Source organism: Pistacia vera, unplaced genomic scaffold (assembly GCF_008641045.1).
Source record: "Pistacia vera cultivar Batoury unplaced genomic scaffold, PisVer_v2 Contig826, whole genome shotgun sequence".
Lineage (NCBI taxonomy): Eukaryota > Viridiplantae > Streptophyta > Magnoliopsida > Sapindales > Anacardiaceae > Pistacia > Pistacia vera.
The window spans coordinates 194,910-209,147 of record NW_022196697.1 but is presented as its reverse complement, the minus strand read 5'-3'; the positions used below and the strand labels follow the sequence as shown (position 1 = coordinate 209,147).

The following is a 14,238-nucleotide window of genomic DNA, read 5'->3' as shown; positions in this document are numbered from 1 at the left end:
TCTTTTACTCCTTAAATGTTTGAGATTCATCAAAACACCCTTAAATAATTATGCATGACTCCCTTAAGGTTTGAAATCTATCCAAAACACTCCTATTACGCGAAGAGACTAGTGAGTGGTGGTGGCGACGATGATCGACGGTCAATCGAAGTTTGGAATCATAGGGCTTTTGATATATAAGTTTTGACGAATCTTATAGTGGTGTCAAGGAGTTCTATCGATGTCGGAATTTTTCGGAATTAAGAAAGAAGGTCGACAGTTGTATGAACAATAGGTGGACGACGATCGACAACCAATCAAAGTTTGGAATGATGGGGCTTTTGATGTAGAGGTGTCGACGAATCTTATGGTGATGTCAAGGAGTTCTAATGGCGTCGGAATTTTTCGGAATCAAGAAGGAAGTCCAACGGTTGCGTGAACGATAAGTGGATGGCAAGCGACGAAAGGTTGGACGGCGGCCACTGAAAATGGATGGGTTTTGTCGTGGAGATGCCGTCAAGTCTTATGATGGTGTTATCTCCCTTGAATGATGCCAAAATCCGACGGGATTGACTCGCGATTAGATCTTGATTTGGCACTATTTCGACGGTCCAACCGCAACCTCAATCTGATTTGATTAAAATACTGGTTTTCAGGGAAAACTGGATCGGAGATGACACCAGTTTCCAGTTGAACCGGTCTAAAAGTCTAGTTTAGTCTGGATTTCAGAACATTGATCATAACCCTCTAGATAAATCATGGATAAATGTAATATTACCTTTGAAACGCGACTCTTGATGCAGTTTTATTAATGTGAGGTTGACTTGGTAAAAAAATTGAGTTATAAGTTTAAATATGAACCAAGTGAACCCAGTTACAGAGATGTATATGCGAATTGTGACAAATGTCTTTAACATTTAGGCTGCAGAGCCTTTTATTTTTCTGGGAACCAGTTTCTCAGGCCTTGGATGGATGCATATCAGAAATATTTTATAAGAATTAATTTACAGGAAAATTTTTAAATATCTATTTTGTTTTATAAATTTCATTTTAATTTAATATATTAAAATATTTTTTTATAAAATAGTATGATAAACTCTTATATATTTTCTTAACCAAAATAATTAACAATTTTTGTTTTATCTATTATTAATATTTTATAAACACCCATTCAAAATTTCAAACTATCTCAAAGAGCAACGCAAAATTGCAAAATCACATTACATCATTACATAATTCAACACTAATCAAGTCCCAAACACAACCACAATCCATGAAAACACTAAACAAAATAAAAAAGAAGAAAATCCCATTTATCTTAAACTTATCGTCACTGAAAAATCATAATCTTTTAATAGAAAAAGGCGGCAATTTCAGCACAGCTTCCTCTGTTTCAATGGGGTCTGATCTCAGTATCTACCATTCAAACAAAACGGCATCAATACTTGAATATACAAAGCCGAAAAAAAAAAAAAAAAACGAGACAGGAGACAGAGAAGAAGTTGTTACTGGGTCTCGAAAGGGAGGCTTAGTGTCATCTTGAGCCGGTCTGAAATGGGGTTTCTGAGTCTTCGAAGCTTGGCCTTGGCTTTGAACGTTGCCGTTGCTCTTGATTTGTATCTCTGACCCTTTCATTTTCATTATTATCACATCGATCTCATCCCCCTTTATAGGAGTCCAAACACCAAAAATTAAACAGACTGGGCCGGGCCGGCTGTATTATACTGACCCGGCCCGTTACAGTTGACCCCTTTATCATCCAAGTCCTATCTGGGGCTTAAAGAGTAGGTTAAAGTTTATAAGAGAAAAAAGTTTAAATTTGATATCGTTTTGGATGGAATAGATAAATAAGAAGAATTAGAGTTATATAATGTATATTATATTATATTATATTATATATGAACAAAATTGAAAAAAAAAAATTCAGTGTAGATTTTTGTTTGAAAATTAGGGTTATTAAGATTAGATGAAATATGTCAAACATTGGTTTAGTTGAAGTAAATTCATCATTAATTTTAAAATCTCCCATTATTTAGCTGGCAAATTGTGCAAGTAAATCTGGAGGTGAGAAAACTATAAACACTATATACTCTTAGGCTGTATTCTATATAGTTACTAGGTTGAATAATATTATACCAATAATCCTCTCTCACAACTCTGACGTGACAGTTCGTAATTGATTAGTTCACAACGGGTCTCACATGGGTTTCGCATGGGTCCCACTAATTGATTACAAGCTGACCAATTGCAAGCTGCCACGTTAGGGTTGTGAGAAAAAGTTTGTGAGAGAGAGTTGTTGGTGTAGTATTACTCTATTAGGTTAACCCAAAAAAAAAAAAAAAAAAAAAAAATTACAATTACCAAGTTAATAATTCCTTTTGGGTGCGTTTGAATCGGGGGTATATAAGATAACATGGGTAATCTTTGTTTATTTTGCAAGATTCTGGTATTTGGTTTGTGATAATCCAATTTTTCCTTCTGATTTTGCATTGACTTTCGATAGGATTTAGGATACTTCTCATACAAGTTGGACCATAATTGCTACCTAATTCTATTAATTTTTCTTTGTAGGCCTAAATAATAATTTTGAGCATAAATGACAATTTTTAGTGTAAATTGCGTAACTTGAGCATGAAAACTCAAAATGACCTGAATTTAGAAGCTTTGGAAAGCTAAGAAGTAGAGCCACAACTTTCATGTTTTGGGTTTTCCTAATTCTGATTGGACGAGGGTGAAAAATTGGCTTGAAGTCGTGAACAGTATGTTGGGAACTGAAGAAAAACATCTTTGGACGTGCTTCAGTATTTTGGACATAACTTGAACTGTGGAACTTTTATTGGGCTGATTCTTGAACTATTAGAAAGATAATTTAAAGGGATACAATTAATATGTTTACCACTTTTCCAGATTCTATCATGCTCAAATTTGGTTCGAAAGAACCTTGCCGGTGTAAGGAAAAATTTTGCCGCAACGAAACTGCGTCAGATGTGAAAAATAAAACGATGCGTTTCAGCTTGCTAAGGCTCCATCCTTAAGTGAGAGAGGTATAAATTAGCATGAAAAGGAAGGAAAAGGGTCTTGGTTCATCATTTGTGAGGCAACTCATGGCAGGAGAAGATTATTAAAGACTTGGGCTTCAAATTAGAGAAAATTTCTCCATCTTTTGCTTGTTTTTCAATGATGAACCTTGATTTAGTTTGTTTTTGTTATTTTATTTTGTTTTTGAGTATGAATTGAGTTGTTTAGCTAGGGTTTGATGTAACCTTGATACAATAATTCAAATTTATATGAATTGATTTACTTTGAGTTTTAATTTCATGATTGAATGTTTATCTCTTTGCTTAATAACTTTTGGATGCTTGATCACCATTCAAATGTATGTTGTTTACAATGAGACTGAGAAGTGATTTGTGATTGTGCCTTTTGAGATAAATACCATAGATTGAGTGAAAACTAGAGATAAATAAACACGATCTATAAAATCTAGATAGAATTTCACAAAGCTTAAGAGACTTTGAACTATTAATCTTTATTTTGTTGGGTGCAGAAGCTTAATAGGGATAAGTAGGAAAATATAGCCTGAGAAGGTATGTTAGGGAATTCAATTTTCAATCAAGGAATTATAACTTGGGTAATAGATTCTATGATTTGGGTTAGCGTATCTAAGTGAAATCAACACCCTAGCATTTTTTTTAGCATTGTTTAATTAGTTAAGTTGTTGGGTTTTGCTTTAATTTCATTATCATTCATTTATAGTTTGTTAATTTTCCATCAATCCAATTTATTGTTGCTTCAATTAGGACTTCAACTAGAGAAATCAGTACTTAATAACACTATCCTCGTAGGAACGATACTCTACTTATCACTTTATTTCTTTTTGCAACTAGTGTACTTGCTACATTTGCATGTTTGTAAAAAATACGCATTAAGTTTTTGATGTCATTGCCGGGGATAGTTGATTATTAATATTGATAGTATCTTGTGTAGTGCTAAATTGAAGCTTTTATTTCATTTTTGTAGTTAATTGTAAATATTGTATAGTCTTAAGCTTGAGTTCTTTTGTTTGTAGTTTTTATTTTTATTTTGTAGCTAAGCTTAATTAACTATTTGTTATAGTGCATGTGGAGATCATGGCAGAAGTACATAGAACATTGATGGATTATTCCATACTAAGGGTGCAAGAATGCAATTCTGGTATTACAAGGCCACCTGTTGCAGTGAACTTTGAGATTAAGCCGACAATAATTCAGATTATCCAACCGTCAGTCCAATTTGGTGGAAATTCATATGAGGATCCAATTTTGCATATTGTTAGCTTTCTAGAGATATGTGACACATTCAAGGTTAATGGAATGACTGATGATGCAATTAGGCTGAGATTATTCTCATTTTCACTGAGAGATAAGGCAAAAGGTTGGCTCATGTCACACCCAGCTTGGACAATCACCACATGGGACGGATTAGCTCAGAAGTTTCTTGCAAAACACTTCCCACCAGAGAAAACGAAAAAAATGAGAAACGACATTATCTCTTTCATGCAAGGCAACGATGAATCACTCTATGAAGCTTGGGAGAGGTACACAAAGTTGTTAAGGAAATGTCCACATCATGGTCTATCGTTTTCGATACAAGTCCAAACATTTTACAATGGGTTGCTACCAAATATTCAAACTATGGTAGATGTGGCAGCAGACGGAGCCTTAAATAACAAGACCCTAGAAGATGCTTATGAATTGCTTGAGGTGATGGCCAACAATAACTATCAAAGACCTAATGAGAGAGCAATGCCGAAGAAAACAATGGGTCTACATAAAGTCGACGCGTTCGCCACATTATCTGCACAAATTGCATCACTTCAAAGCCAATTGGGAGGTATGAATGTAAATTCTATTCACTTACCTTTTATAACTTGTGAATTTTGTGTAGGAAACCATGGGAGTGTGGAATGCCAAGATGGAAACCAGTTAGTCTTCTGAACAACCGAGCAAGTGAATTACATGGTTTGTTCACAAAGGCTACAAAATGACCCATTCTCTAACACCTACAATCCTGGTTGGGGGAATCACCTAAATTTGTCTTGGAGCAATCAAAGCAATCAATTAAATCAAAGGATAGTGCCAAACCATCAACCAGTGGTGAATCTTTAACTGGTAGAGCATAGAGTGTCAAAATTGGAAGATATGTTCGAAAAGTTCATGTAAGAAACCACAAGTTTTATGAATGAGACACGCTCAAACTTCAGAAATCAAGGAGTGTCCATTTGAAATTTGGAGGTTCAAGTGGGGCAATTGGTTGAACAATTGATAGAGAGATCTCAAGGTTCTTTGCCAAGCACAACAGTCACAAATCCTAAAGAACAATTAAATGTCATAACATTGAGGAGAGGTATAGTGTTGGAGCAACCTCACAATGAAGAAAAGTTGGAAGAACATGAAGACAAGACTAATGAAAAATCTCAAAGCAAAAAGGTATGCAAGATACTTAAGGGACTTTCAACCAAGCAACTCACCTCACAAGGAACAATTTGAGGAATTTGGTGTAAATGCGCACAAGTCAAAATTGGTGTTGGAAGAGACTCTAAACATTGGACTCAACCAATCACCATCTTATCTCAAGTACGCATATACGAATTTGAAGTTCCAAAAAGATGCTTATGAGAATGCCCGAATTCCAAAGGAAAGACCAAGAGGTGGCAATGGGAAGTGAAGCACCCCACAAGGATCCGAATTGACGAAGGACCATGGGAAAGTCGAGCTTTCGACTTTAAATAAAATGCTTCTTGGGAGGCAACCCAAGTGTTTTTAGTTTATTTTGTTTTTGTTGAAGTTTATTTTCAATTTTAGAACTTTGGTTTTAGTTTGATGAGGTTTGATATTTCCCTTACTAATTTGTAATTTTTTTTAACAAATTGGTGCACCATGAGCTTTCTTGTTTTGACAGATTCTTATGACGATGAAGATAATGAATGGATGTTGGCCATTGACATAGAGGACACATTTCGCGGATTAATTATGTTAGAGTAGGTGCCCTAGAGCCAATCAATTATTGTAGAATTGACTCTTTGTAATAATGTTCATTGATCAATAAAAGATATTTTATTCTATATCGCATAAATCATCATTGTGTGTATTGATATATGTCCTTAGAATGGTAGAACCGTGACGAGGGTATCAATTATTTTAAATCTTGATAGTGAGAACCCTATGAGCACATATGGTGGCAATTCTAGAAACGTCCATAGCCCCAGAATTATTCTGAAGTAAGGGCACAAATAAAAAGCTATCATAGTGTTGAACGACCCTGTCGAAAGGTAGTGACTGATCTCACTTGTCAAGGCTGTTTGGTGACAACCTGGTGCAACACATGGGTGTTTGCTGTAGGCAAGTTCACTGGACTAACCCACCAGAGGATTCCATATAGATAGTAACCCCAGTGTCTATGGAACAAATCCTCTAACGAATGGTGGTGCATGTGATCCTTAGACTTGAGATCATCAGAGCACCCTGTGTACCGATTGGTGTAGTTTGACACTAGCCAAACGTAGTTCTATTCAGAGCTGTCAATATGATAGTGATTGGTTACATCAAAGAGTGTATCAAGACTATGGTGGATCGACAGAGGATTCATCACTCCCGGATACGAAGGGAAGTTATCTCATGGCGCAATTCAGTAAATGACAATGACTCTAAAACTGTGGCCACAGTGGGATCGAGTTGTTGCTCTATCCAGTTTATATTTCCAGTCATTGGTCAAATAACTGAATACATACATATCGAAAGTAACTGAGGTTGACACTATTTCTATGCCTCGGTGTCGTTAAGATAATGGATGATGAAAGGATTGGATTGTACGGTAACCATATCGTTGACAGGTAGCTGCTTCGCTGAATCTGAATCTATCGGGTGGCCATGATGCCTTGCTAGGGGCCAATCTTGGTTTGTGTGTTGTGAGGGGATTAATTGTTGTTAATCGCGATACCACATACTACCGGTATGATAAGGAGCCTACGGGTCACACACATAGAATATAATTTAAGAACTAGTTTATAAGAAGGGCATTTTTGTCCTTTTAGGCAAAATGGTATTTTGGTAATCTCACAGTGCAATTAAATTTGCTGAGGTCGTAGCCTTTATTTAATTTGATATTAAAATTAAATAAGTGAGATTACGTTTAAATATGTGTTCGCATATATTTAAATAAATTATCATTATTATTAAATGTTAATATATATATATATATATATATTAATATAATTGTATTATTATATATATATATATGTGTGTGTGTGTGTGTGTGTGTGTGTGTGTGTGTGTGTGTGGTGTGTTGTGGTGTGTTTGTGTATGATTTAAATTGAGATAATGATAATTAAAATTAAAATTAAAATATCTAAATGGGGTTGTTTGGATATAAAGGGGTGTTTGGGTTGGTGCCCAAGCCTATTCTATGATAGAATTGGGCAAAGTATGCACTATATAAGTGCAACACTTTGTGAATTAAATAATGAATTTCATTCAATCACTAAGATTAAAATTTCCAGCCCCTTTTCTCTTCTTCCCACGCCAGTTTGCCTTTTTGCTTGAATCAAATATTATTTGATTCCTTCTTGGTTCTTAAGGCTAAAGAGGATCTAGCAAATCCCTCTTTAGTTCCTTGGGGTTATCTTCGTGTGGACTACATTGGTTCAATCCTACTCTTGGGTCGGTAGCGAAACTCGTTCAGAGACAAGTTGGAGGAGCCTCCAAACGTGCGCATGATTTCTTAACTCTAGACTGAATTTTCTGCAGATTCTAATATAATGTATAAACTGTAACTTTGTGCCTTGATCTTGGTTCTAAGGAACGATCCATGTAGTAACTAATTTTTTGTTTCCCGCTGCCATGACTTGATCGTTTCCTAACAAATTAGGGGAGTATTTCTTAACCCTTCTCTTTTCTCTATTCCTTGTTCTTTATTGTGTGACATTGAGGACAATGTCATTTTAAGTTTGGGGGTAGGAAAATTTTGAAAATTTTTGTGTTTAGTTTGTTTGTGTGTTTTAGCTCGAAATTGTGTTTCTTTTTGTTTTAAATTCTTTGATTGTTATTTGTTTAGTGTGTTTTGTGTGTGTTGTGTTATTGTTGCCTAGATGCATTGCATAAGTCTATGATGAGACTAGGATTGTTGGGATACTATTTATGGAAAATGCTAAGCATTGCTTCAAGTTTATGCTGGTTGATTAATTTTTTTTTTCTAGAGGTTTGTTGAGTGGTTCAACCACCGTTTTCATTATTTCGACATGCTTGGATTTATTTTATGTGGTTAGGTGAAGTCTTGATAATGATGGTGGACTCTAGAACCTAGTTAAGAAGTGTTTGAGGCGAAATTCTAGGATTAGACATTGTTGAGGAAATGATTTAGGCATTTTTTGGAACATTTGAGCATTTTCAGCCAACCCATGAATGAATCTTTCCCTAGTCACCTATTTGAGCCTTATGCGATTATCATTGCCTTATTTTTCTTCCAAACCAAAAATTGTTCAATCCCTTTACCCTAAACACTTTATCATACCCTTTACGAGAATTATGAACCTAATGTATGATACTAAAGAGCTTTGAGAGGTGTGTGAATAAGTGATGGACCAAAATTTTAAGTTTGAGGGTTGCAAAAAGGGTAGGAAGAAGGGGCAATAGACCTCAATGTTGTTGTCAATATTTGATCTAAAAAAAAGAAAGAAAAGAAAATTTCTTTAGTTCAATTTAAAATAAAAAATAAGAAATGCATAAGTTTGAGGGTTGTAAAATGGTTGACACTTTGATTGGTGGTTGAGAAAAAAAGCAGAGATTGATGTAACTCTTAGTGTTTGCATGAGGAAAACTGAGTTCTCTTACTTTGTTTATCCTATCATTTTCCTTGGAGCCCACTACACAAGCCTAATGTTACAAGCTTGCAAAGACCTTTTGATCCTTAGCGATGTCTAGTCTACATTAGTGGAGAGTAATTCCATACTTGGGCTTATGGAGTCTGTCACCATTTGATAAACTTTACATTCCTGCATAAAATAATCCGAAAGTCAGAAGATTGATTGAAGTGGGATTACCTACTCAGGGGACTGATAGAGAAAGACACTCAATTCAATTTATGACTTCTTGGAGTGTTCATCATTTTTTTTGTAATAATGTACTAACAATTTTTTAGACTTGCATTGTGATTCAATCTAGGTATTTATATTTATATTTCTTTTTGTTTTGATTTTTACTCCTTTTTGCTCAAGGACGAGCAACTAATAAAATATTACGGATATCTTTTATTACAAATAGTGTTTACTGTTGGTAACATAGGGGATAATATGATACTCTCCCCAGGGGTGTTATTAAAAGATTATCGGATAATATGATTTTTATACCTATTTTGCCCCTTAATTAAATACAATTTCGGACACAATTGCTCTCAAGTGTTTACCAAATAACAATTACTTAGCCCCCTACATTTGAGAAATTAGCTGAAACACCCTAGCCGCAAAAAAAATTAAAAGTTAATGAAATACCCCGACCACTCAAGACCACCGCTGGCCATTACTCACCACCGTTGGCCGCAATGGCGCACAATCGGCGGGATCTGGTTGGTCGTGCGCTGATAAGGCCTTTTTCGACCAGATGTGGTTGTTTTATGGTCTTGAAATGACCACAAATCTGGTTGTTTCATGGCCACATCTTTGGTCATGAAATGGCCATAGATCTGGCCATGAAATGACCATGGATTTGTGATCCATGGCCGAAAATGGCTTTGTTGGTGCATAACTGACCATTTATGGCCGGTCGTGTGCCATTTCATTGACCGTCGAAGGCGACCGACGATGGTGGCTGCTTGTCGACAGTGGCTTGGGGTGGGTGGGGGTGATTTTGCTATAAATTAAAGTTTTATATAGCTGGGGTGTTTTAGCAAAATTTCAAATATAGGGGGTTAAAAGAAATGATTCAAAAAATAATATTATATTAATATTTAAAAATGAGGGCAATTTAGTAATCTATATAACATACCCACCAATTTATCCTCCCAACCAAACATATTATTCATCAATTTATTCGAATAAACCAAACATATTTTCTAAACATTCTTAATAATCTTCAAGATAATCTATCTTTCCGTTAACATAACATCTTTTTTTTTTTTTTGTTACCGGGGGTGTCTAGGTCAGCTTACGTACACCTCAACTATTTCCCTGACCCCGAACAAGGCTTCTGAAACAGGGTAAACCTTATGGTCCGTGACCAACAATATTAGCAACTGTTCTTATGATTCGAACTTGAGACTACATGAGGAGCAAACCCCTTGGCCCTAGGCCTTTACCACTTGGCCAACCCATTGTTGGTTAAAAGCTGAAACTCTATGTAACAACTGTTGTAAACTAGTAAAATGCTTGCTTAATCATAATAGAAAATGGGTCCAAAAATCTTTTCTTTTTATTATATGTAATAAGTCTTTAATACACACAAAGAGTATTATTTTACAAAATGCCATTTAAAAGACAAAAACAGGGGAAACAGTGTAGCTATTGCTCCTCGCTTGCTGACGCCCCTTCGATTGCATCATCACCTAGATCCTGCATTCACAAAGGAAAATGACGGGGTGAGCACAAAATAATGCTCAGTAAGTAAACTCTATATCTGTCTATCCCTGTAACTATTTTTCTTAATTCCTTCCTCACACTTTCTTTCTATTGTTTTTGATAATCCGTAAATTATACAGTTTTCATTTGATCTTTTTGTCGGATTTCAGGTACTTTCCAGTGCATTTTTACCTGAATTGGTACTCAATTCTTTACTTTTCGTGTTTCAGGTTAAAATGGACTTTTTGAGCGAATAAAGACAAAATTGGATAGTTTTGACTCAGAATTGAGCGGATTTCAGAAGATAGGAGAGTTCCGGAGCAGGTCAACGCACGATGAAGCTTGTTTCCAAGGAAGAAAGCCGAAAATCGACTCCAATAGCCCCAGAATATTCTGAAGTAAGCACAAATAAAAAGCTATCATAGTGTTGAACGACCCTGTCGAAAGGTATGACTGATCCACTTGTCAAGGCTTTTGGTGACAACCTGGTGCAACACATGGGTGTTTGCTGTAGGCAAGTTCACTGGACTAACCCACAGGGATTCCATATAGATAGTAACCCCAGTTTCTATGGAACAAATCCTCTAACGAATGGTGGTGCATGTGATCCTTAGACTTGGATCATCAGCACACCTGTGTACCGATTGGTGTAGTTTGACACTAGCCAAACGTAGTTCTATTCAGAGCTGTCAATAGATAGTGATTGGTTACATCAAAGAGTGTATCAGACTATGGTGGATCGACAGAGGATTCATCACTCCCGGATACGAAGGGAATTTATCTCATGGCGCAATTCAGTAAATGCAATGACTCTAAAACTGTGGCCACAGTGGGATCGAGTTGTTGCTCTATCCAGTTTTATATTCCGTCATTGGTCAAATAACTGAATACATACTATCGAAAGTAACTGAGGTTGACACTATTTCTTGCCTCGGTGCTTAAGATAATGGATGATGAAAGGATTGGATTGTACGGTAACCATATCGTTGACAGGTAGCTGCTTCGCTGAATCTGAATCTATCGGTGGCCATGATGCCTTGCTAGGGGCCAATCTTGTTTGTGTGTTGTGAGGGATTAATTGTTTTAATCGCGATACCACATACTACCGTATGATAAGAGCCTACGTCACACACATAGAATATAATTTAAGAACTAGTTTATAAGAAGGGCATTTTTGTCCTTTTAGGCAAAATGGTATTTTGTAATCTCACAGTGCAATTAAATTTGCTGAGGTCGTAGCCTTTATTTAATTTGATATAAAATTAAATAAGTGAGTTACGTTTAAATATGTGTTCGCATATATTTAAATAAATTATCATTATTATTAAATGTTAATATATATATATATATATATATTAATATATTTATATTATATATATATATATGTGTGTTGTGTGTGTGTGTGTGTTGTGTGTGTGTGTGTGGTGTGTGTGGTGTGTTGTGTATGATTTAATTGAGATAATGATAATTAAAATTAAAATTAAAATCTAAATGGGGTTGTTTGGATATAAAGGGGTGTTTGGGTTGGTGCCCAAGCCTATTCTATGATAGAATGGCAAAGTATGCACTATATAGTGCAACACTTTGTGAATTAAATAATGAATTTCATTCAATCACTAAGATTAAAATTTCACCCTTTCTCTTCTCCCGCCATTTGCCTTTTGCTTGAATCAAATATATTTGATTCCTTCTTGGTTCTTAAGGCTAAAGAGGATCTAGCAAATCCCTCTTTAGTTCCTTGGGGTTATCTTCGTGTGGACTACTTGGTTCAATCCTACTCTTGGGTCGGTAGCGAAACTCGTTCAGAGACAAGTTGGAGGAGCCTCCAAACGTGCGCATGATTTCTAACTCTAGACTGAATTTTCTGCAGATTCTAATATATGTATAAACTGTAACTTTGTCCTGATCTTGGTTCTAAGGAACGATCCGTAGTAACTATTTTTTGTTTCCCGCTGCCATGACTTGATCGTTTCCTAACAAATAGGGGAGATTTCTTAACCCTTCTCTTTTCTCTATTCCTTGTTCTTTATTGTGTGACATTAGGACAATGTCATTTTAAGTTTGGGGGTAGGAAAATTTTGAAATTTTTGTGTTTAGTTTGTTTGTGTGTTTTAGCTCGAAATTGTGTTTCTTTTTGTTTTAAATTCTTTGATTGTATTTTGTTAGTGTGTTTTTGTGTGGTTGTGTTATTGTTGCCTAATGCATTGCATAAGTCTTGATGAGACTAGGATTGTTGGATACTATTTATGGAAAATGCTAAGCATTGCTTCAAGTTTATGCTGGTTGATTATTTTTTTTTCTAGAGGTTTGTTGAGTGGTTCAACCACCGTTTTCATTATTTCGACATGCTTGGATTTATTTTATGTGGTTAGGTGAAGTCTTGATAATGTGGTGGACTCTAGAACCTAGTTAAGAAGTGTTTGAGGCGAAATTCTAGGATTAGACATTGTTGAGGAAATGATTTAGGCATTTTTTGGAACATTTGAGCATTTTCAGCCAACCCATGAATGAATCTTTCCTAGTCACCTATTTGAGCCTTATGCGATATTCATTGCCTTATTTTCTTCGCAACTAGAGAAATCGGTACTTAGTAACACTATCCTCGTGGGAATGATACTCTACTTATTACTTGATTACTTTTTGCGACTAGGGTACTTGCTACATTTGCATGTTTGTCAAAAATACGCATCAAGTTTTTGGCGCCGTTGCCGGGGATAGTTGATTATTAATATTGATAGTATCTACTGTAGTGCTAAATTGAAGCTTTTATTTCATTTTTGTCGTTAATTGTAAATATTGTATAGTCTTAAGCTTGAGTTCTTTTGTTTGTAGTTTTTATTTTTATTTTGTAGTTAAGCTTAATTAACTGTTTCTTGTAGTACATAGAACATTGATGGATTATGCCATACCAACGGTTCAAGAATGCAATTATGGTATTACAAGGCCACCTGTTGCAGTGAACTTTGAGATTAAGCCGACAATAATTCAGATTATCCAACCGTCAGTCTAATTTGGTGGAAATTCATATGAGGATCCAATTTTGCATATTGCTAGCTTTCTAGAGATATGTGACACATTCAAGGTTAATGGAATGACTGATGATGCAATTAGGCTAACATTATTCTCATTTTCACTGAGAGATAAGGCAAAAGGTTGGCTCATGTCACACCCAGCTGGGACAATCACCACATGGGATGGATTAGCTTAGAAGTTTCTTGCAAAACACTTCCCACTAGAGAAGACGGCAAAAATGAGAAACGACATTATCTCTTTCATGCAATGCAACGATGAGTCACTCTATGAAGCTTGGGAGAGGTACACGAAGTTGTTAAGGAAATGTCCACATCATGGTCTACCGTTTTGGATACAAGTCCAAACATTTTACAATGGGTTGCTACCAAATATTCAAACTATGGTAGATGTGGCAGCAGATGGAGCCTTAAATAACAAGACCCTAGAAGATGCTTATGGATTGCTTGAGGTGATGGCCAACAATAACTACCAAAGACCTAATGAGAGAGCAATGCCGAAGAGAATAATGGGTCTACATAAAGTCAACGCATTCGCCACATTATCTGCACAAATTGCATCACTGCAAAGCCAATTGGGAGGTATGAATGTAAATTCTATTCACTCACCTTTTACAACTTGTGAATTTTGTGCAGGAAACCATG

The 14,238-nt window shown here is 35.7% G+C and overlaps 1 protein-coding gene and 2 non-coding genes across 3 annotated transcripts; all 3 read right to left on the bottom strand.

Moving 5' to 3' along the window:
* Positions 1 to 1,150: 1,150 nt before the first annotated feature.
* On the bottom strand, positions 1,151 to 1,620 carry LOC116117937. Its single transcript, XM_031403924.1, has 2 exons — positions 1,489 to 1,620; positions 1,151 to 1,395 (listed from the first exon to the last, which is right to left on the bottom strand). Exons 1-2 carry the CDS (start codon positions 1,618 to 1,620, stop codon positions 1,321 to 1,323), a joined length of 207 nt encoding a protein of 68 aa, XP_031259784.1. The 3' UTR covers positions 1,151 to 1,320.
* A 2,867-nt stretch (positions 1,621 to 4,487) lies between these two features.
* Positions 4,488 to 4,594, bottom strand: LOC116117944. The gene has a single exon (XR_004126064.1). It is a non-coding gene; the product is annotated as a small nucleolar RNA R71 (small nucleolar RNA).
* A 9,217-nt stretch (positions 4,595 to 13,811) lies between these two features.
* Positions 13,812 to 13,918, bottom strand: LOC116117945. The gene has a single exon (XR_004126065.1). It is a non-coding gene; the product is annotated as a small nucleolar RNA R71 (small nucleolar RNA).
* Between the last annotated feature and the right edge of the window lie 320 nt (positions 13,919 to 14,238).

Coding starts and splice junctions, on each gene's coding strand:
- LOC116117937 (XM_031403924.1), bottom strand. CDS start 1,620: ATGAAAATGAAAGGGTCAGAGATACAAATCAAGAGCAACGGCAACGTT. Junction 1,396..1,488: donor AGCCTCCCTTTCGAGACCCA/GTAACAACTTCT, acceptor TTTGAATGGTAG/ATACTGAGATCAGACCCCAT.